Source organism: Tetrao urogallus (genome assembly GCF_951394365.1).
Source record: "Tetrao urogallus genome assembly, chromosome: 1".
NCBI classification, from domain to species: Eukaryota; Metazoa; Chordata; class Aves; order Galliformes; family Phasianidae; genus Tetrao; species Tetrao urogallus.
In genome coordinates this window covers 7,832,324-7,857,200 of record NC_136813.1, presented here as the reverse complement: position 1 = coordinate 7,857,200, position 24,877 = coordinate 7,832,324, and the positions used below count along the sequence as shown (strand labels likewise).

Genomic DNA, 24,877 nt, shown 5'->3' with positions numbered 1-24,877 from the left:
CTGAAATAGATGTTCCATAAAACAACTATCAAATATTCAAAGTATCCTTAAGAAATACTCAGAAATTTTCTATCAATACTTTCAAACACATAGTAATATCAAGCTGTAAGTTACTGTAGTAAGTAATTTAATTAGCTTCTCTATTTGTTTACAGGATTCTTCATTTCCACTGAAACCTGAAAGCATTCCACCTTTCCAAGTGAAACTAAAGATAAAAAGCCCTCTGGTTACATTCTCATCTGCTGAAGAATCTTAACCAGATTTCAGTCTTTGCTCCTGTCATTAGACTAAACCAACAGTCAAAAGCATCAAGTGGACTGGAAGCTGCCTGAAAAGCAAAGTAAGTGCTCAGGAACTAAGCCCAAATGTACTGCTACAGCTATGCTGTTGACAGAGAATGACACAAAAGTTGAATGTGATCAATGGTATGTTTAAGAAAGCTGTAAAATACTCTGATTGCATACCTGCCCTTTGTTAGTCGTAAAAGGAATTTCCAGTATGAAGGTCTCAGGTTCTGAACTTCCATGACAGCCTACAAGGAGAATAATCTGTAAGAGCCAGTTGTGGCTGGACAGGGGAAGCCTGCGCTCATACATTATATTGCCAAATCCAGGGATCAATAAGGAAATGGAAAAGTGTAGAGTAATTTGGGTAACACTGAAAAGGAGCTTTTATAGTTGATGCATCCAGAAAAGGGGCTGAAGATGAGGGTACATAATTGACTTGGAAGGGGGAAAAGAGGGTAACTACAGCTTGTTTCAAATGTAAAACTTCAACACTGCTAATTTTTGCAGATTCTTGCAAATGGGCAACTTCATTTCAAGTTAGCTGACAGGGAAAACCTCCAGTTAATTAAAAAGAAACATAAAATATTATGACATATTGTTCCCCTGCTTGAGTAATGGTCCTTCCACACACTTATGAAAGACCCTATGTTAAAGTGTTTTGAGATATTTTCCAAAGAATTTAGTGCTCTGCGTAACATAGTTATACACATAGCAGAAATGTGAGTTGTAGAAATGATCTTTCCACAGTGACACTCAAAAATAGGTTGTAGGATCCACAACATCTTGCCAAATCACATCTTTGCACTGTATGCTGATGGTTCTCATTCCATTTGACATTTCTGTTAAACTAGAAGAACTTCATATTCTATCAGAAGGCAACATACTTACTGCCTGAAAGCATATTGATGTAGAAATGGCATAGATGACGCTGTCTGCATGAGGAAAATAGGGAACCTTCCCTGCTTCAATGCCTTTGAAGTATATTGTCTATAAAAATAAACAGAATACTTGGAATGAAGAAAAAAAAAAAGAAAAGTCGCCTTTTACATTTGCTTTGTTTTACATTTTCAGAATATGCCAGCATTTCTAACTCATGCTGTTATATTTTCATACATGGCCACAAATGTGACACCAATTGAACTAGCTTACAGAAGTTATCCATGATCAACAGAATGAGTGGCCACAAACACATAGAACAGGACTTAGCAACAGCTGGGAGTGCTAAAAGAGCTGTATAGATTTTAGAAAGAGAAAAATAAAAGCAAAGCTTGCTAGGATAAATTCTGCAATTGAGAAAAGCAAAAGAATAATGCAATAAGTATTCCAACAAAGTGAATATTCACTGTTCTTAAACAGCTTGAAATCACATACTTTTATTTCTGAGAAAACATGTAGAGTTTATTTTCCTGAGCACAGCTTGACCTTCCAAAGCAGCACACGCCTCTTTGGTCAGTTACCCTTGGCTTGCATAAGACGATAAAAGTAGTTCAAAAAAAAAAGAGCACACAGCACTGCAGCCACAGTGTCTCAAAGTCCAGAGAAAACTATCAGCAATACAAGATACTACTGTTATGGTGTTGTTGTTTTTTTCCTTTTCCAATTGATGTTCCAAAAGAATCAATACGGACAACTCAGAGCTGCTTTTATATAACCACTGTGTGAACTCCTTTCAGAAGGATTAGGGGGAAAAAGCATAAGCAGAGCAGAACTTCTCTTTTTGTGTTTAATCTTATGTCTAAAAGAATAAAAAATTCCTTCTTTTTATATTCTTTAAACAAATTCAGCACAATTAATGGTGGTGGATAAATACTGGTAAGGAATGAGGCCCTTGATATTTGCAGAAGAAAGCTTTGTGATTTGGAGATGAAGCATAACAAGAGAATGCTGTCAAATTATTCCAGTGGTGCTGCTGGAGAAACAACTGCGGCAACGTCCTGCTATTATGGAAAAGTCACAGTAAGAAATGAAAATGATTATACTTTGCTAACAAACATACAGAATTCTACAAACCTCCTTAATTCTTTCTTTTCTCCTCTCCCAATTTTAACAATTTTAGAAATAATTCAAATTAGTCAAATGGTAAATAGAACAAAGATCTCTGCAATGCCAGGAATTCAATCAGTTGAAGTATACTGACAAACAACTTCAGCTATAGACTAAAACCTAAGCTATTTTGAGTTATCTCACATATCTGAATGCCAAAATTATGGAACAAAGGCAGGAAGTTGAGCCGTAGCTTTTGGCAATAAATCTGCAATTAAAGGCTAGTTCTGATTTATGTTTCTAGCAGAAGAGACAAAATCCACATTCTTGGAACTTTCACATTTAAAAATGTGCAAAAGCTACAAAGCAAAGAACTACAAAGAAAGCAGATGAACAAAAATTGTGGCAAATGTACACGAAGAGCAGTGGATAAAGAACATTTAAAATGAAACACGAGAAGGAAATGAGACCACAGAATGGCACTGCCTCTTGGTACACACCTAGGAAAACACAGCCTCCATATTCAATTCTGGATTACGCTGGAATATTCTGACAAAGCCTATGAAGCTCAATGAAGCTGAAATAAAGAGCTCTGTTATGACAACAGCATCTTACCTCTACTAGTTTGGATGCCAGATACATAGAGATAGTAGTACTTTTGTAGAACATCATAGAAATTCCAGCTAGACACCCTGCAACAGTTAGAAAAGAAGCATTAGTGTGATTTACTGTTGCAATCATAGTACATCAGCTCAACAGATTATGCTTTCTACTGCTAAAAAATAATAATAATAAAAAAATCAGTGACATTCTGGTGCTGCCCATCAAAATATGGTTTGTGCCAGTAAAAAAGCAACAACAAAAACCCTGAAATACAGTTGTCATTCAATCATCAGGCGCACAGGCTCAAATCTCCTCCTCCATCCCACAAACAAGAGAGACCTCTGAGGATCTACAAGGTAGATACACCTATTGGTGCACAAATAAGAGGCAAGGTCCTCCAACACTACACAGATTTCACTGGAAAAGGGTCCTTCTTTGGATCCAGCAGAGCCCATCCTTTCAAATGTGTATTCCATCACATATGGAAGAGGCAGTATTGAAACCTCACATCAAAACACTTGGAAAATAAAGGCTAAATTTACATCTGTGCATACAATAATTTATTGACCAAGAAGCTGAACATAATAAACAAAAAGTGTTTGACTGAATCTACCTTACAATTTTAATGCAAGCCTATATTTGAAAAAACTTCAAACACGACTGCGTGTTTTTGTATTTCAAACACTACTGACACAACATTAATGTATACAGTCCTACTTTTATCATCTAACTCTGGAAAGGGAATGGGAGATAGACATTCAACTGTGAGCAAGACAAATACTTGCAAAAGCCCAGCAGAGCCCATGCAGCTTTCTTACAGTGGACTCACCAGCTACAAGCGCGTGAAGCTCATCATCTAGGTTCCGTACCCAGCGCAGGAAGCAGCTTGTACCCTGCAGGTGAACAGACAGCAGGATGAGCCCCAGGCATTCTCCTTTGGGATGCACAGACTGGAGATATTCTGCTATAAACTAGTAATACAACGTATAGCATGGATTAAGAGTACGGTGTCCTAACACCCATAATCCACACCACTTGAAGTGTTTTAGTTGTTCAGTGTTACTGTTTCTTTCAGAATCGCAGAGCAGAGCAATAGTTTGAACACCAATCTAATTCATGTGCGAAAAGTAAAGATAATTTTGAACTGAGCACCTTCCTTCACTGTAGTTGTCTTGACTCTTTCCCATGAGAAGTCCATAATATCCTCTGTATATTTTTTTTTTTTTAACATTTTGGGAAATCCATACTTTGCTGCCAAATTTTATCCCTGGCAAATCTATTTGCTTCCAAATGGCTCGAGACTTCACTGTAAGGCCAGATCCAGTGCTGATGGCTCTGGTACAACAGTACACAGTTCTGTATGATAGCCTGCTGATGTCTAATTTAAGATGAATGTCAGCCTCTTCACCCATCTAACATGTGCTTTTCATGGAACCAAGGAATAATTCATTTTGAAAGAGACCTTTGGAGATCATCTAGTCCACTGTCCAGATCTAATTAAAGCAAGTTGCTCAGGAACTCATCATCCAATTAAGTTCTGAGTATCTCCAAACATGGAGGCCATACAGCCTCACCAGGCAAACTTTTAAAATTTCCTTATATCTCATCAGAATCTCATGCATTTCATCTTGTGTCCATCTCCTTTTATCCTGTTACTGCACAACTCCAAACGCAGTGTGTCTCTGTCTTCTCTGCACCCTCCATGAGGTGTAAATAGCAGTAAGATGTCCCATGAGCCATTTTTTTATCCAGATTAAGGCCCAGTTTTCCCAGTCTCTCCTTTCACATCAGATGACCCAATCCTCAAATCATCTTGGTGGCCCTCAGGTGAATTCACTGTGTTATTTCAAAGTCTTGAAAAAACATTGAAATGAAAAAAATTCAGAAGAAAATGTCTACATTGTCCCAAAATTGAATCATGACAGTCAACTTTACTAATCAAACTTGTAATCTTATTTAAAAAGGGAAATGAGGCTGACACAGCTGATTTATTTTCTATAAAATCGTGTTTGCTGGCAATAATTTATAGAAAGGGGAACACAGAATATTAACAGCTACTGCACCTCTACAAAGGCATTTCAATCTGCCCAAAGGTTCAAAATGCATCAGGATCCAATCTTTTGCAGTGATTAGGATCTCTACAGCCCTACGTGTTTATCTGAAACTGTAAGAAAAACATAATGCACTCTAAATCAATATAAATTATGGAATGCAAACAGTAACAGAAAGCACCTACTTAATAAATAACGAATAAAGGTCAGATTGTGTCAGTCTCATGAAACAAATACTCATAGAACCAAACTAACTTTGTAGTTGGAGGTTTTAAAATAAGTGAAAATCACTTCAACTTTCGCAATTTAAATGCTTTTATTCCCCAAAGGCACTTTTAGTAAAATTGGAGTAAAAATCTGATTTTCAGATAGTCTGAATAGCCCATTTGCACTTTGCCATTACAATTTTAAATCTTAAAAATTCTGGTGTCTCAATCCAATGGCAATTGAAGTGAGATTCTGTTTTGCTTACAAGTAAGGCTTGGTTTTCATTTAATTTCCAGTTAGTAATGTTCACCATGAATAACATGGAATTGTCTTAACTTCAGAGAGCGAGTAAAGTGGCAGTTGAAAAATTGCACATGTGATTAACAACATAAAGGTGCAAAAACAACTTCAGAAGCATGCTTTGCCACAACCTCTCCCTTGGCTTGTTCACATCCTGCTTGACACGAATGCACATAAATCAATTAACTTCACCAGTGCTGAATGAATATATATCAGTTCACAATCTGTCATCTTCTAACGGTGTAGAGGGGTTGATTTCCAAGTGCCTCTTTAGCTGTGCATGATATATGTTGTGCAAGCTCCTTCTACTCAGCATCAAGTAAGGGTTCCATATATTTGAGCCAAAAAATCTGCAAATGGCTTCTCTTTGGCAGCAATGCTGCTACTGCAGTCACTGCACTACAGTGTGTTTCCACAACACAAAGTCCCTTTGGAATCTGAATTCACTTTTTCTGAAGTACCTCCAATCTCATGATATCAATACCAAGCTGCAAAATCTATCCGGTTTATTCAGAAGCGACACACACATAAAAAACAAAAAACAGAATGAATGGAAGACTAATTTGCTGTTTACAATTTGATGACCAGAATACTAGAATTGCCAGTGCCGTTCTGTAGAAACCAGTGCCAGTTAGAAAAGTATCTCCCTGATATTCTGAGAAGCAAAATAGAACACATGGCGATTGTCACTCTACATGTTTTAAGCTTACTTTGTATATACTGACAAAAGATCCCAGAAAAGCTCCAAGCTGGAAATTTTCCTTGTTGTAGAAGAGTGAAAGTAGCCGCGATGGCTTTGTAAACAGATGCCGGAAGGTAGATGGGATCCGAAGGCAGCACTGGATCAGGTAACCAATGCTAAACATCCTAATGAAACCCTAGAGGAAATGGGAAGAAATCACAACTTCAGAAGAAGGAAAACCAAGAATGTCTACAGAAGTACTTTTTTTTTTGACATTGAGCAGTTTAAAACTCATTCTGCGTATACTACATAAAATGCATTCCCATCTTCAATTTTGTTTTCATGATTCCCTAGCAACAAAAGCTATAAAGTAATAAACAAGTGACTCTCTTTTGATTTCTATGAATACCTCAAAGGCCTCAAAAGGCAAACTCTATTTGTCTTCTGCTCTAAAATTCTGTCCCTTCAAATAATCCTGGTGGTTTCCTTTCCATGTTACTGACTGGCTTTTAACCACAAATGGATACACAGAGGAAAGTAATGGGAAAACAGCACTTCTACACTCAAATGTCTTGAGAATGCACTAAAGCAGTAAAAAGTCCACACAAAATAAATTTCAGAAAGTGGGAGAATTAGAATCTGACCCCAATGGCTTGGCACAAGCTCATGTACTTTTCCTCAACCAAACCGGAGCCTCAGTGAGCTCTGCAGTAAGACCAAGGCCAAACCTGGACAGGAAATTTTGTACAGAGCTATTGCAAAAGAATAATGTCAGCTCAAATTATTTTTTCTTGCTGTTTCACCTTAGACATAGATCTGCTATTTTATATCACAAAACTACGCTATTTCTCTACAAATCCTTTTCCCCCATCTCTTGTAACTTCCTCCCATGCTTTCTGTCATCATTTTTACCCAATGGCTGAACTTCTACGAGAGTTTTGAACAAAATTTATCCGTTGTTTGGTTGGTGGATACCTCATCTGAAAATTATGAGAATGCTGTGCACTCATCATTCGCAAATCAGGCAGCACACAATGCTCATAATTTCTGCAGCCCATTTTTTGGATGTCTGAGATAACCCCAGAGACAGTTATAACCAGAAGAAACTTGGATTGAGCAACCTTTCCAGCTCAGAAACTCAAAACATCTTTGCCTCCTGCAGAACTTTCTAATGCATCATCAAGCTCATAAAACTTTATTCTGGTTAAACATTCAGCAGTAAACTTCTTGAAACAATTACTCTCACTGAGCTGCTACTCAAAAAGTGGTTTACAGGAATCAAGTGAAAGAAACTATTTTGTGTCATCCAGTGGATCCAATAACCACACATGAAAATTTTCCATTTCTTCCTCTGCTACTTTTAAAGGTGTGTAAATTGTACTGTGCTACCAACCCAGTGTTTTGCAGTCCTATAATGAAAATGCCTACTGAAAGGTATGTACAGCAGGCAGAGTTTTGAGTGCATTGTGAATTTTGTATCCTTAAAATGTCAAAATTAAGATGAACATAAATTCATACCATCAACAAAGAAGTACTCTTCTGTAAAGTACACAGCCCTTGTCCTCTAGCACAAAAAAATGTTTACAATACCAGGTACCATTATATAAAAAGAAAGTCCTAAAAATACCAGTTATGATCAAAGCCCTAACAAGAGAACACACAACAATCAGGTAAGATTTTTTTCCCAGCTGTAGGAAAGACCATTCAGGCAGGGAAAAGAACAGCGTGTTAAGAGATACCTCAGTGCCAGCTGGCAGTCAATTATATTTGCCATTTTATGAGTAGTGCTGAGCTTCAGCATTAAGGCTTAGTTTTGATGCACAAGAAAGCATCATACCTAGTGCACAAACTCTTTCTGTTTAGCTGATTAAATCACAGCACATATTTACAGGTGTTTTCCAGAGTCACAGAAGTATTACATTTTAGACTAATGCATAGTATTGCTACTTTTCCCTAAAAAGACCTCATACAATAGAGGTAGAAACCATGATAAACTTAAATGAGAGAAGTAAACTCTGCTACAAGCCATTTCTCCACAGCAATTTAAAGTTGTGACTGGGGTCAGTTAGATGTAGCAGTACAGTGAAACTTCGGGAGTCCTCAATTCAGGAAACAGGTTGAGACAAGGACCAAAAAGACCATCAGAGGGCTGGAGCATCTCTCCTGTGAAGAGAGACTGAGGGACCTGGGCATGCTCAGCCTGGAGAAGTGAAGGCTCTGGAGAAATAACTGTGCCTTCCATTAACTGAAGGGAGCTTATAAGTAGGAGGGAGGGTGACTTCCCTTTTCACAACGGCTGTGTGGAACAATTTAAGAGGGAAGATTTAGGTTAGTTGTTAAGAGGAAATTCTTTACTCAGAGAGTGGTGAGACCCTGGCACAGCTGCCCAGAGAGCTGTGGTGCCCCATCCCTGGAGGTGTTCAAGGCCAGGTTGGGCAGCCTGAGCTGATGGGGCCAACCAGCCCACAGCAGGGGTTGGAACTGGGTTCCTTCCAACTCAAGTTGGAAGTTTAGGTTCCTTCCAACTCAAGCCATTCTGTGATTCTATGATCAAAGATCTTGTGTGAGCCACCTGTTTTCATCAGCAGCACTGACAGAGAAGAGACAACAAGACCACTGCTTTAGGCTAAGCTTTCCTCACTGTGATCAACAGGAGTCACACAGAAAAGTGTTGTTCAGCTGTCTCCAGTAGCCTGCCACACTCTTCAAGCATTTACAAAAGCTCGTCCTTGTCTGTTGTTACCAGCCTGCCAGTGTTGCTTACTACAGAGGGGTCACCCTCCTGGACATTCTTTTTCCAGTTGATGTACCCATAGAAGAATTTCTCATCCTTCTTTGTGCCCCTTCCCAAGTCCAGTTTCAGTTGGGCCTTCCTGACTCTATCCCTACACAGTCTAGCAGCAGCATTATATACTCATCCCAGGTTACCCATCCTTGCTTCCATGCCTGTGTATTTTCTTCTTGCTCTTCAGTTTGATGACCTGCAGGTTCAGCCATGCCACTCTCTTGCCTTAAAATTACCTCTCTTTGTACTTATGAAATCACAAACAAAACAAATTTTCCACTAGATTCAGTTTTTCACAGAGAAAAGGGTGTCAATTCTGTAAGTAGTACTTTAATAGAAATTTCTTTTTCTCTAGCTGTGCTTCTAAAATAAAATAAGGTTATGAGGATACTTATGGATGTATACTCAGATACTGCTAACATGCAGCACAGAATGCGTAAGGATTTTGTCTGAGATTACTAAACTGCTAAAGAATTTGGAAACATTAATTAAAAAAAAACTCAGAAAGTCTGGTTTAGCAGCAGTTAAAAGCTAATTACTATAAATATGCATATGTAATGAAAACCAGTGCTTTATGTAAAAGTGAAGCATGCTGAAGTTAGCAAGGCATCCTTTAAAACAGATGCACAGTAGGAGATGTTACATCAGCAGACATCTGGAAATGCAACCAGACCAACCCATAACATCACTTCTGTTGTTTTGAATATAAACGTCACTGTAGTGTTGGACATTCATGCTGTGGGCCAGACACTGATGTCTCTGGGGAAAACAGAGTACCCAAAGGATGCTGACCAATTCAAGCTCTTAGGAGATGGGGGACAAAGGTATCCAGGAGACCTTGAATAGCAAACTCACTGGGCAAGGCACTGAACACAAAAAGCAAGAGCAAAGTCTGTCCCCAAGATGTTACACCCTAAAGAAAAGGCACAGCCCATGAATGAGATCACATGTGGACTGAGACAGTGGTAAGAGGTTGAGAACAAAAATCTAATTTGAGCAGCAAAGTATCACAAACCTATCCAACTACCAAACCTGCAGCACTTCACAGATACCGCTGTCATACAAGCAGGAATCAAAAGACCTTAGGAAAGTGGGCATTATTTGGAAGTTTGTGCATGTGATACTGACTTACCATGCTGGCTGTTTGTGGGTGCCACCAACAGGAAATGTGTTACAAATTTCTAGCTTGTATAGTAAATTATTAAGCAAAAAACGTATGGAGGTAATCCACTGCCTTCTGATTCCTGTCCCTGAGCAAGACCATTTTATACTGAAGCTTTGATAAATTTACTACTACCTTGTGGGCCAGAAGAAAAGATAAAATGCCACATCATTCAACATGGGCAAATTCTAACAAATATGGTAAAAGTAAGCAGAACGCATCGGAAGCAACTGAAAACACTCAAATCATTTTCTGCATCTGCATGAATAAAAATGAGTAGATTTATTAAGTGATCAAAATCTTTTGGAGTCTCACCAGCTCCTAAAAAAAGGCACAGCAGGTGGTACCACCTGCGCCAAGCCAACGCCAGCCAGAACAGCCTCCCCTGCACGGCGCTCCTCTAAAGGAGGATGAATTCTGCCACTGGGCATGGCCAGCTCTTCCTGTGCGCAGCAACTGGGAGCAATCTCTCATTACTCTGAGCCATTAAAATAAATGAACGGGGGACTGAGCCCAGAGCCAGCCTCGTGTGCCAAACACCACAGCTGTATGCATGGTGCTGCCGAAGCAGCACATTCCAGGTGCTTTATTTAGGGTGGAGTCACAAATGGGCTCAGCCGCGGAGTGCATCACATAGTTCAGTTCCTCGCTCGCCACTCCATTTTTCCCACACATTCTGTGTTATTCATTCACTTCAGCTAATCTGTGAGATGAGAAAACTTTAACCTCTGCCCCATCCAAAATTGAGAAAACGTGTTTTCAGGCTAGTCACATTTTCAATAGAGAAAGAACGAGTACCAGGCTCCTTTTTCATTTCCGAAGTATACGCTTTTTCCAACCAAAGAATTTTACCCCATCTTTGCCAGTTTGTCAATCTAACTTCTGCACTTACTTTAATACAATATGAGATGCAATTATCTTCATAGTGTTTACAGCATCTATGCCTTGGGCCATGTTTGCACCTGCAAAAAGCACAATGAAACACGTATTAACCTGTAGCTGTTTTCAGTATGATCAATGGGAGACTTCATAAATTTTTCTTGCCTAAAAATACATAAAGTGTTATTTTCCCACCATCGAAGGGCACTGTGAGCTTTTATGATGCCATAAAAAGGCTATAAAAAGAAACAATACTTTAGTTGTACAGCAAAAGTGTCTGCAGATTTATTTTGATCCAACCTCTTTTCTTGCCATGCTACACCTATACTGCAAAATTAAGCAACACATTTTCTGCTGTGGGCAACAGGAAGCAGCTATGAGACAGAACTCGGGTTCTTTCCAGTCTGCCTGTATATTTCACCAATTATCTGTGGCCTTACACAGAATCATAGAATCATTTGAGCTGGAAGTGATCTTTAAAGGACATCTAGTCCAACTCCCTGCAAAGAGCAGAGACACCTACAGCTCCATCAGGTGCTCAGAGCCCCATCCAGCCTGACCTCGAGTGTCTGGGGCTTCCATCATCTCTGGCAACTTGTGCCAGTGCCTCCCATTTCACCTTGTCGTATCTTTCATAGCACTGTAAGGTTCATTGGAAAGAAATGCAGGCAATGCACAGAGTTATCCCATGAGACATTTTCCAATTACAAGCATTTCACTTCTGGGCTAATTCACCTACTCTGTAGGTTGTTTTGTGGCTCTGACTTCGAACTGCAAATCTGACCTTCAGTTTATAAGAAAGATTAGCTTGGGATGGTGGGATTCCCAGACTGTGCAGTTGTTAGTCCTGCATAATGTAGAATTATAAAGAAGTAATGTCATACCGTGTTTGAGTGTTACATTTTGCTATAGCCAAGTATTTAAGTTTTAATATAAAATAAATTACACAATTTATATACTGTGCCAAATATCTTGGAAGTTTTGAATCACGTACTATAAAGTCTAATGGCCATAAATCATCTGTGAGGTCAGTTTATGTAGCAAAAATTGTAATGAGAATGTGATCAGGTTACGGGCATTTAGACTCAATTACATTGAAAAGAACCATATGGAACAGAAAGCTGTGAGAGCATTAGGGCTGAAAACTGGAAGTTTTCTGAATGTCTGAATGTTCTGAATTTCTGAATGTAGGGAGATTCAAAACCTTAAAGAAAAAATACTCTTCTCCACACACAGTCCCTTGATCCTAGTACTTAGCGAACAGCAGAAGAGCTATGAACTAAATGAATAAAGAGTATTTAAGACAAAACAGATATAAACAAATCAGCTAGAGGAATCTGCACACAGCTCACTGCTTCTTCTCTTTGTAGGTCTTTTTTTTTTTTTAACTAATACAATCTTGTCTGAAAAGGCATTGCTGATTTTCCCCATATTTTTCAATTCAAAGACATAAAGAAATCATGGGAATTCTCCCTGTAATACAGGCCAGTTCACATGTGCTCACTAGCTGAGCAAATAAGCTAAGCCACTACACACTGCCCTTCACAGACTTGTTTCTTTCCTGTGTAACAGTAGGTAGAGTCTGGTCTCCTGAAGAAGTCAGTGGAAGTGAAATCACAGGTGTGATATGGTCAGATGTCCTCTCGATTTGTTATTCCATTCTCTTTACAAAAGCTTAAAAAGCCATCCCATATCTCCTCTTTACGGTTACTCTAAAGGTCAGCAAATTGCATTCTGCAGACAGGGACAGAACGTGTCTTAGCTAATCCACCTGTTCGTGTCAGGTTCATGTAAAGAACAGCTTTAGATTCACTTTTGCTTGGGACTTTCCTGACATGGAAGTGCTACAAATTCTGTTCTTAGAATACAGGGATGTGGGTCCCCCCCAAAAAAATGACGTGGTGGTAACTTAAGGAGACCCAAATAAGGAGAGCTGCTGTGCACTTTTCCTTCTTTAATATCACTACCAGCACTGCTGAAACCATGCCATGGGCCAGTGCTGCAGAAAAAGCAAACTGCACTCCACCATGCAGAACTGGTTGAACTTACGCTGCCTTGTTAGACAGCTGCACACTGCAAGCTATTTTGAATCCCTGCTATGACAAACAGGTCTTAAATTTTGTTTTTCTTAGGGTTCATAACTTGTTCCTATTAATTATCCGGTAAAAAAGAATTGCAAAACATTTAAATGCAAAGCAAAAGAATCATTAAACATTGTCAGATGCACTCTATCTAAACATTAAAACAAGCTGAGTAGGAATGATTCATTTTGTTTTGTTACTCTTTTACTTTCTTTTGACTCACACTTTGTCCATCAGCTTTTTTGTTAGAGCCAACAAGTTCATTCGCTGTGATATTTTTTCACAGGGCTTCATTTTTCTCTCTGTTTTTGAAAATGCTGCTTCAGGTGAAAATGAATGAGTAGGGATTTCTTCTTTCCCTACAATGAATCTGGAAAACAAACAAACAAACAAACAGAACAACAGTTGCATAAATAACTCAAAGATATACAAAGTCTCTGAAGTCTCTAAAACAAAATCTCTAAAAGTCCGTAAGACAAACTTGAAGTTATCTACAGGTCTGCAAAAACAGACAGGTGCCACACTTGTATTTCCTTGGAAAAGACTAATCCACCAACACAAACTTCAGACGACAGCCAAAAGCGATGTCAGGATTTTGTTTAAAACCAGGCACAAAAACATTACGGGGGAAATCCACCTCCCATAGGAAAGAAAAACATCAAATAAGAAAATGAAACTATGTGTGAAATGTCTCAGTTATCTCCAGCAAACTGAGTTACAGAAAGGTTGATAACTACTGAGATGTTTTTATAAATTTTGTATAAAATTTTGTAAAATCTTCAAATTGTTGTGCTCTCACCAAGAGCATCAATTTTGTTGTGCTCAGCTTCATCTTTAGTTCTCCTATGCCCAGAAGTTCACTCTATCAACAAAATCAGTTCATCCCAGGTGTAGAGTTACTGGGTATCAAGGGCAAAGGAGGTCACAATGGCAAAATGCACTGTTTCCTAACACTTAGCACTGTAATCCAAGTCAGTAATCCTCTGGCAGTTTTCTTGAGGGTGGCGAAGGTATAAATCTTTGACATTTGTTTTATGACAGAACCTCCTAGAAGACTGATAATTTCAGAAAGCACTGATGGTCATCACAGGATTGTTTCGTGTCCAGATTTCTAGAGTACAGAATTCATTATCATAGAATTGTTAAGGTTGGAAAAGACCATTAAGATCATCTAGTTGAACAATCAACCCATCCCCACCGTGCCCACTAACCATGGCCATCAGTGCCACATCTACATGTTTCATGAGCACCTCCAGCAACGGTGACTTATTTAACTGCCTAACTACGGCTGCAAATTCTATAAAATATTTTCCACTACCAGCGGCAGCTCCGCTTTCTTTGACTTTGGCTTCAGTTCTTCTCTTCACCTGTGAGCTGGTACTGACCATGGCCTGTTGTAGTGGTAACTACGTAGCAGAGTATTTAAGATAGTGATAAGAAAAATGTCTCTTCTGCCAGAAGGCACAATGGCTAGAGAACTCTGTATAAAATGTGGGGGTGCGACCAAAGAGTTCCATGGTAAACGCTAGGAAAGTCAATATTACCAAGGCAGATACAAGGTTTAGTAACATAGGATATGCCAGAAGTCCATGCTTTATTTGGTCGCTGGTCACAGAACTACACAGAAAATAAATTCCAGGTCAAAACACTGCAGCCCTTTCCTTCCAGGAGAATAAGGTGAATCACGAATCCCAGGTTTATAAAGAAAAAAGATTAACATGCCTTCAAAAACATACACAAGCATGAGTCTTCATTTCCTTCCTATGATTCAAAATATGAAAAGTTTCCTCTCTTACCAGCATACTGTGCATTCAAATATGCTGGTTCCCCCCCCCTCCCCATCATAAAATTATATAACAGCATGCTTTTTCTTAGGAGAACTCGTTCCATGCAATGAAGCTTCTTCTGTGCACAATTTCTCAAAATCTTCTCTTCAAGCTATGTACTCAAAGAAATATTCTCCTTACTTACTTCAGTGCAGAGTATGTAAATCCCTTCAAGCCATCTTTGCACCTGAAACATAAAAACAACAATCTTTGTTATAAAGGACCGCTTGCAGCAAAGACTTGTAGGTTGTGTACAATTTAGAAGGGCTGTGGATGAACAGCAGTTTCTCATTAACAGAAAACAGCAAGTCTGTAACAAGTCTGTGGCTTATCCCAATCTCACAGCTGTCACCACAGCCTTGGAATGCCTTAGAAACAAAGGGTAAAGCATATAAACGTCACTGCTTCTCTGTTTTATCAACACCAAGAGTGGCGAAATCTTTAAAGGACAGTGACAGAACCACTGGGGTAGCAATGGGCAATTTCATGTGACAAAGAAGAAAAGTCGAGATGAGTTTCACAAAACATAAGTAGCTTATCAACATCATCACTTCAAGAACACGCTACTGTAAGAGAAGACCATTTGGATAATGCAAGATCTTCATAAACAAGAGTGAATGAACACAACCCTCCTCTTTCTGCACACAGATACCACGCAGTCCCTGGGAAGTCCATGCTTGCCTACAGGAGCACACGATACAGGCTCCCAGGAGGCAGCACACACAGCCAATGCCTGCTGCTGGGAGCTGGATGGGAGAGCAGCAGGAAGGACAGAATGAGGTGCTGGCTAGTTTCCAGCTCAGCATTATGGATGGTACTGGCCATTCAATAGGATCCATCTCCCTGGTTGTACTATGCAGGTGGATATCATTCCAATTATTAAATGGTGTGCCTCTCCCTTGCCTTCCCTCTTCTGAAACTCTCAACAGAAGGCAGATGTCATAGAAAGCTTTGAGACACTTCTGCACAATGCCAGAAAGCTCATCTTGAACAGCTTCTCTTTTAAAATTCCTGCATCTAAAACACTGATGATGTCTATAGGATCTACAGGGGTTCAAGGTAATCTTAAACAACATTGTCCACTCCATCTTTACTTAATACAGCACAGGCACAAAGAAGACATTTTATGATTCTTCACTTATGGAACTGGGAAGCAAGAAATTCTCGTAATAGTCTAACATAAAGGTGGATCAACATGCCTGGGGACTGACAGACTGAAACAAAGGAATCACAGAATCACAGGATCGTTGAGTTGGAAGGGAGCCCAAAAGCACAGGGTTTGGGTATACTCACTCTGCCCACAGAACCACTGTGCAATATCATGAGTTTGCTTTTAAACCTACTGACAGCTGTAAGTTAAGGTCCTGTTGAGTTATTACGGGTGTTGGACATACTACCCTTGCCAGCTAAAGAACAAGGCCTTAATTTCTATTTTCAAGTAAATTAGAACCATACACAAAATGAAATGTAAACATGCATAAGTGTTTCTAGAGTCATACTGAAACAGAAAAGTAATCATACTGAAAACACGGGGATGCTTTTGCCTTAATCACTACAGTGCAATTACATTCCAGCTGCTGAGGCTGAGCCTCCATTCCTGGATCGGCCACCAGATGTCCCTCCCAGCTACTGCTAGCCCCAGCCCTGCCGCCTCCATGGAAAGTGCCCAGCAAACCCCTCCTTGCCTTTAGTGAAAATCACAAGACATCTGAATTACTGAAAGGGAAAGCCACATTCTAACTCTCTCTCCATACCCCAAAAACCATGAAAAAGGATTTCTTACAGCCATTCTCACTACAAGTTGAGTAAATCCTATGCAGTAAATATCTGCTGTATTGAGGTGTGGTTAGTTATTCTTTTTGTTGTTCTCTTATTAGTAGTTCTGTATAGTTATTTCTCCACTGTTAGCAAAGATAACCACCAGATTAAGCTGTGACAGGGCCTCATCGACCTCTGAGTAAAGAATTTCTTCCTAACTTCTAACCTGAATTTCCCCTCTTTAATTTAAAGCCGTTCCCCCTTATCCTATTGCTATCTGCCTGTCTAATAAGTCACTCTTCCTCTCTCCTGTTTATAAGCTCTTTTCAGGTACTCGAAGGCCACTGCTCTAGAGTCTGCCATTCCCTTACTTATTCCCAAAGTAACTTACACACAAAACTGGCAGCAACACAAGAAAGCTCCACGCAGTCTCTTAAAACACTCCTTGAGTGGAGGTAAAAAGCACCCAGAGACAGCATGGAGATGTCCCAAATCCACTGAACTGGACTCAATTGCAGCTGCAAGCACTATTAATGTACAATGGCAGTAGCACATGGTACTTCTCATGAACACCTGGCTGCTAATAACTGAACTAAAACTAATGATTTGCTTCATACAGGCCACTGCTAATTGGTAATAATAACTTTTACTCAATGCTTCATTGCTCAAGGGGTGAAAAAGTCCCTACTCTGCTGCTGACCTCTGTGAGCCATTCAAGCTGCAAATGAGCACGGTTAAAAACATTTCATGTGCCCAGCATTTCAGATTCCCCTGAGATGGGAAGAAATCTCAGTAACATTTTGGTTTTTTTTAATGGTATTTTTCAATCTGGGAGATTTGCAAGAGCCATAGAATCATACGCTGGTTTGGGCTGGAGGCGATCTTCAAGCCCATCCAGTTCCAACCCCTGCCATGGGCTGGGTGCCACCAGCTCAGGCTGCCCAGGACCCATCTAAGCTGGCCTTGAGCACCTCCAGGGATGGGGCACCACAGCTTCTGGGCAGCAGTGCCAGGGCCTCACTGCCCTCTGCATAAAGAATTTCCTCCTAACATCTAACCTAAACCTCCCCTCCTTTTCTTTTAATTTAGCCATCTCAAGCTGCAGGAAGGAAGCACCGTTTTTTGCCCTGTAAGCACTCTTCTAAAGGCACGCAATCTGCTTGCAGCCAACCAGCAGAGAATTTTCCCATCAGAAGGGAATTTGCCCCTGGTCCGAAGCCAGCAGAGCCCATGGCTGCCAGCTGTCGCTGTCCGGCTCCATGCACCCCATAACGGAGTAGGATCGTTCGCTGCTCACAGCCCAGCTTTGGCTAGAGCCAGAGCAGCAGAGGAACTGAGAAGATGCAGCAATAAATCTGGGTTCTCCACATTCCCCCACTGGGACAATTTTAAGACAAAAGCAAATGGGGTCGATTTCAATCATGTTTAATTATAACGTAAATCTAACTTATGGCCACACACAGGTTTCTTTTTTCATAAAGAAAACAGCAAAAGTGGAAGAGAGCCAGGGTGTGATAGTCTCTGTGTTTTCAATGAGACATGAACTAACCGTAATTATTTATGTTTGGGTATGTAAAGAGGTGCTGTACATGGGATCACACCACTCTCCCTCTGTCATGTGGGAAGAAGTTCCCACACTGAGCTGAAGGCTGAGTGCCAGCAATTATGTTTTGGGGTTTTTTTTATCAGAGTGCCTTGTCCTAAGCCTTCTAATGATTTTCTGTGTGACCAATTGATGTACTCAGCACAAGAAACCTTCTGAGGAAACAAGTCCTCGTTCACCCACAGAACTCATAAGGAGAAAGTAGCTCACAGCAACACCACATGCCATGTTTAATGACATTCCCATATTGCTTATGTTATCCTTCAGGGTAAGAGTAAATTGGAAACTCCTATACAGAGAGCTCATTATGGCCATGTGGGAAGGAAGCCCTGCGAGCGCAGGACATGTGTTTGTACATTACTGCAGCACATCCTGCCTGCTGGGACCAGCCGGGGGACCACATTTCCACATTAAGGTGTCTCATTGCACAGAGAAGGAGGGTCATCATGAAGAAATGGGACTGTGTCTGATCACACCGTCTGCATCCCCTGCTACTAAACCCCTTGCTATTAGGAATTAATTGCTACCCACCCTCCTTTGTGAGCTGCAATGAGCTCTGCAGGATAATCCATGTTCTGTTTTAACATACTTAGAGAGGTTACTACATCTTCCTACTTTTGTTTCTCGATCTTTACTTCTCATCTTCTCCCCAGTGTTAACAGTCAGCAGCAGTAACTCATTTTTCTGAGTTATCACAGAATCACAAGGTTGGAAAAGACATTCAAGACCATCCAGTCCAACCATCCACCCATCACCAATAGCTCACTACACCACGTCCCTCAACACAAAGCCCAAACATTCCTTGAACACTTCCAGGGTCAGTGACTCCACCACCTCCCTGAGCAGCCCATTCCAGTGCTTGACCACTCTTTCAGACAAGTAGTATTTCCTAACATCCAGCCTAAATCTCCCTTGGCACAGCTTGAAGCCATTCCGTCTAGTTCTATCACCAACTACATGAGAGAAGAGGCCAACCCCCAGCTCACTGCAACCTCCCTTCAGGTAGTAATAGAGAACAGTGAGGTCTCTCCTGAGCCTCCTCTTCTCCAGACTGAGCAATCCCAGCTCCTTCAGCTGCTCCTCATCAGGTCTGTGCTCCAGACCCCTCATCAACTTTGTTGCCCTTCTTCGAACCCGCTCCAGAGCCTCAATGTCTTTCTTGCAGTGAGGGGCCCAACACTGGACACAGAACTCAAGGTGCGGCCTCACCAGAGATGAGTGTCTTCTGCATCCAATTCTTTTTCATCTTCCATCTCCTCCTTTGCTCCACTGTTTTAGAATCATATGATATCCTGAGTTGGAAGGGACCCCAGTGATCATCAAGTCTTCTAACTCGTGGCTCTACACAGGACTACCAAAAAATCAAATCATATGTCTTTTCCTCCAAGTCAAATCCTTTTTTTTTTTGTACTTTGTCCTCTTCCCATTTGTCCTCTATTACTCTCAAAAAGCTCCCTTTTCTTAAAAAAAAAGAAATAAAAAAAAGGCAGTACTTCTTTCATATCTTCTCAGGGTCTTATGCTTTCCACTTTGCTAATCAAATGTGTTGTGACTACTGGACCGAAGGTACAGATTGTCACTGAAAAATAGGATTTTAAAGCAAGTTGAGATTCAAGGACACACATAATTATTCTGAATTGCAGAAACAGAAGAGTTAATTCAAGCTCAGTTGAACTAAATTGTTTTAAGACTAATCAGTAAATGTAAATTTTCCAAAAAGCTTTGGCATCCAATAATAACTCCTAACCAATACGATCTTCATCACAGATATAACTGCTTATAAGCAAGACAATTTTAAAATGAAATATTTAGCACTCAAGCTAACAAAAGATCTCCTGTAGTCAATTCTGATGGGAAGAGGAAACTAAAAACAAATGTCTTTCTAAAATATATACTACTAATATTTTTCTTCATGGAAGAATACACATTCTCAAGTGGAAAAAAGATTTCTGAAAGTTATGATTGGAGGTGTAACTATTTTGACTTGTCATTACCTGGTTGTAGTGAAGAGAATAATATTCTCTTCAGGGACCAGAGAAGAACATGATTATTGTTCATTGTGACATGGCATTTTGTGCAAACAGGCATTTTGGTCCTCGTTTAGATAAATCTGTAAGAAGCCAACTTCTAAAAATCTCGGAAGATTTGTTTTCCTATCAGAAATAAAATAAATCAAATATAAAACTGCAATACCCAAGTAGGAATACAGAGACATTTAGATGTGATTTCCTTGGATCCATGGCACTACTTGCAGCTGAGCAGCACCTGAACACTAAGGAGCTTCCTTGACAGATCTACTACTACACATGGTACTGGAGATCAAACTCAAAGAATGGTTTGAGTTGGATGGGACCTTTAAGTTCATCTAGTTCCAATATGCATGTCTGCCTCACAGATGATAAGGTTGCTTTGATTATTCAATGAATTTTTCTTGTTGTTGTTGTTTTTTTTTTTTTTTTTTTTGTGATTATGACCATTTCAATTAATTCAGAATCACAAAATCATTAAGGTTGGAAAGTCCCTTAAGATCATCTAGTGTAACCATTCATCTACAACTGTGACCACTCTAAACCATGTCCCTCAGTGCCACATCTCCATGGCTCTTGAATAACTCCAGGGACAGTGACTCCGCCACCTCCCCAGGCAGCTTGTGCCAGAGCCTCACCACTCTTTCATAGCAGAAGTTTCTCCTAGTATCCAACCTGAACCTGCCCTGGTGCAGCTAGAGGCCATACCCTCTCATCCTATCACTATCTCGCTAAGAGGCTGACCCCCACCTCACCACAACATACGTCCTTTCAGGGATCTGTAGAGAGTGATAAGGTCTCCCCTTAACCTCCTCTTCTCCAGACTGAAAAATCCCAGTTCCCTCAGCTGTTTCCCATAAGGCTGGTGCTCAAGACCCCTCACAGTTTCACTGCCCTTCTCTGGACAGACTCCATGGCCTCCATGTCTTTCTTGTAGTGAGGGGCCCAAAACAGCATAGTACTCAAGGTAAAGACATTAAAACTTGCTTACCACTTTACTCCCAAAAGAAAAATATACTTCAAACAATGTTCAGGTCCCTTGTATGGATGTGCATGCATTTTTGCATATCCAGACAGGCTGCATCTTTCCTCTTAGAGAATCCCAGCAATCACCGTATCAAGGTACCTGGAAATGCTGGGAGCAAAAACATTCACCAGTGTCAACATTTCCCCTTAGTATCCAATCTAAGCTCCTCCTCCCTTCCATGCACAATCTCCATATCCAATCTTTTCCCAGGACCATGATCAGTTTCTCTTCCTATTGTCTTGGAGGCTCCCTGACTGTCCAAGCACCCTGAGCACAGCACCTCTGCAATGGCACCCTAAGGCTGCTTCAGAAAATAATTTAAAAAAAAAGGAATGGAAACTGATGAAAACCCTTCTCTTCCCCTCCTCCTCCCAAGGATGCAGGCAAAGAGAACCGCAATCATCTCCACCATTGAACAGGATCACGTGACACAGCTTGTGATTCGTGTGGAGGAAACTCACAGAGGCAACTTTAAAAGAAAAAAAAATGATTTACAACTGGATTTTCTCTCCAAATTTCCCCCTTTGTGGATTGAACATTTATAATTTTTTCTGTATTCCCTCACAGGTCCATAAAACAAGGGGTCATTAAAACAACAATCCCCCAACACCCCAGTAAAGTCATCCTGTAGCTTTCAGAAGATATGTTAGAAACAGATTACAAACAGGTAGAAGCTGGAAAAGCTGTGGCAGAAAAGTTTTAAAAATCATATTCCAAACCACTGAACGTGCCGTGCTGCTGGGATATAAATGCAAAGAGAATTCTCATTGCTTGCATTTTGAAATCAAATTGAGAGTTTAAACTTGTGCACTTAAATAAAATGCAAAACGTGTGCATCCATGATATTTTCAGTATTAGATGATCTTTTGAAAAAGTGACTTCTGCATGCAGTGAGTGTAAAAGTATACTTAAAGATATATGAATGAAAAAAAGAGAGAGCAGTGACAGCTCTAAGGAGAAGGGCAAAGGCAGCACAGAAAACCATGTAGCTTTTACTAGATCTGGACAGAATGCACCTTTTGTAATAGTTGGGAAGAAAGGAGATGGCAATCAGTATAGGCAACAGTGAGCTCCTATCCTATTAAGCTTCTGCATAAATTCAGATAATTACTTTTTATTTAGAAAACATCCGTAATCTGGTAAGAGTTTGGTGCAGTTGAAAAGAAAGCTGCATATACTAAAGCACAATACAGGATCCTGAGCTGTAAACCAAAGCTGTTATCAATCAGCGCTTCACGTTAATCGAGCTCCGTGTGTTAATGCCAAATACAAAATCTGATTTCTGGTGCTGTTAATTACCCTGCTACTTACAAGGCTCTCATCTCTTCGGAGAGATGAATGCCCCTGAAATGTGCAGCCAGATGACTCAGGCAGCGATGCTCCCTGCCCCAAATCTTGCCTGAAAAGCCCCAGATGGGGAAACCTGCACCTTGACACACACCCCTGCCTACATCCACCTCTGAGGCTGTGCTGGTGCTGTGTGATTCCTGTTAGAGCTGTTAGGACATCAGTACCAAACAATTTTAAATTCAAACTGAGTTTGGCTTGGTTTAAATCGTAGTGGCACATGCAGTAATTTTGTTATGCTGTGCCCTTTGCCAAATTTATCTACTGCCAAATTCCTCACTGTCTTTCTCTACTGGCTCTCTGCAATGAGAGGAAAAAACAGACACAAACAAAAGCAACAGCTAAGCTTCTTGGAGCTGTGTTCTCAACTAACCATCCTGCTATTTACAGGTGATTCCAAATTCCAGTTGGCTACACCTCTCCCACAAAGATTAACTGGCAAACTTAAGCATTCAAGAGAAACGGATGCATCATTTGCTTTTCCCAAATGATTCTGTAATTGGATTGTGAGGGCAGTGTTTGGCTGTTTGCTTTGAGGAAAATGTGATTACGAGGAGAATGTCCATTTAGACTTTTATATCATATTAGCCATATCTCTGACATTTAATAAAATAGGAGTATTTAATCAGAATAAACCTTTAACAAAATCAAAAGCTATAAAAAGATTTTAAAGAAGTTAGCAATCATTTTGAGTATGTCAAGGCCATTGACAAATTAGGTTGATGATATGTTCCTTTTAGATCAGTGAGTTGTTATGTGTAACACACTGTCTTGAAGTGAGATTTTGACTGTTACTAAAAAATATAACAATGCAGAAATCATGAAGACTGTTCTAATTACGTTTGCACTAAGGCAGCATCCATTTCATCGAATCATAGAATCATTAAGGTTGGAAAGAGTCATAAGATCATCTAGTCCAACCATCAACCCATGCCTACTACCACCCTTGACCACGTCTCTCATTGCCACATCTCCACGGTTCTTGAACACATCCACGGACAGTGAATCCACCACTTCCTTGGGCACCCTGTTTCAATACCTCAACACTCTTTCTGAAAATAATTTTGAATAATGAATAATTGAATCCAACCTGAATTTCCCTTCACACAACTTAAGGCCATTACCTCTCATCCTATTACTAGTAAATTGGGAAAAGAGCCCTATCCTCAACTTGGTACAACCAAGCTAAAGGAACACATTGCAAAATTTCTTGAGACTTGAACTTGTATTTCGTATAATATAATATTTCCTTGTGGTGACTGAACTATGAATTTTGCTGCAGTAAACTCTGGAGTCTACAGATCTCTGACTTGTGCTGTGTAGACACATCTCTAAGGTTCCTAACCATCAACTCCTGAGAACATATTACATTCTCAAAACTGTCTGAAGAACCACAGGATGAACAAAGTATTTGTGCACTGTGTAGAAAACATTGCTTTGAGAACCACATTTCAGCGCTTCGACAGAAACTCATTCCTTAGTAGCTGGCTTATAATGTAGAAACACAAGGGGCTAAACTTTACTCTAACATAGTTTTATTTTAAATTACAGCAGTGCTGTTCAGAGAGACTGTATTTTTGTTTTGCACATCCAGGTGCAGTATTGGAAATAGAAAGTTACACCACCAACAAAAGTTTAAGAAACTGCTCCTAAATCTTGTCATTTATGGGTGGGGTATTATCTCTGCAATGGACTTCTGGTTCTTCCTTACTCTCATAATCACAAGAATGTGGCCTCTGAACAATAAGAAACACTGTAAAGCTTCCACTGTAAAGTTTTAATGGCAAAACAGAAAATGAACTCAATACCACAAATGTGTGCAATCACCAGGAAAAAAAAAAAATCCCCAAAATTGTAAAGAAAAGATTTTTTAAAATTATGTACCATGAAACACTTTCTGTGCTTCGGTAATTTAACTTAGCGAATGATGATGGCAGTTATGAAAAAAACTTTCCAAAAATTATTGCTAGGAAGTTGACTGCTGCTATCATTGTTTATGACTCCAATAAAATCTGCCACAATTTACTCTGCAAATATCTAGGTGGTGGTAGGCTGCTGTGCAGAGCCAGTACCCACATGCTGCCGGTCCCATCGTGCTCAGACTGCCAACACGGCTGGGCTGGGTCATGGTGTCCCAGTTCTTGGGTTGGCTGAGTTTCAGAAAATTATCAGCTTTCTTCATCTCATTTTCTCTCAGTGTTACTTCCAGTCTCTCCCAGGTGCAAAGCATGAACACAAGGATTGAATGCAAGCAAGGAAATCAGAAACT

At 40.0% G+C, this 24,877-nt stretch overlaps 1 protein-coding gene across 2 annotated transcripts in view; it reads right to left on the bottom strand.

Annotated features, from left to right (window-relative positions):
- TMEM135 (transmembrane protein 135) overlaps positions 1–24,877 on the bottom strand; it is a gene marked incomplete at both ends in the record, with an annotated part of 164,805 nt that overhangs the window by 1,134 nt on the left and 138,794 nt on the right. For both annotated transcript variants that reach the window (XM_079549202.1, XM_079549203.1), the window contains 8 exons: positions 465–532; positions 1,176–1,274; positions 2,886–2,962; positions 3,703–3,766; positions 6,142–6,309; positions 10,953–11,022; positions 13,244–13,390; positions 14,992–15,033. In XM_079549202.1, coding sequence (XP_079405328.1) covers positions 465–532; positions 1,176–1,274; positions 2,886–2,962; positions 3,703–3,766; positions 6,142–6,309; positions 10,953–11,022; positions 13,244–13,390; positions 14,992–15,033 — 735 coding nt within the window. The remainder of the gene's footprint in view (positions 1–464; positions 533–1,175; positions 1,275–2,885; positions 2,963–3,702; positions 3,767–6,141; positions 6,310–10,952; positions 11,023–13,243; positions 13,391–14,991; positions 15,034–24,877) is intronic.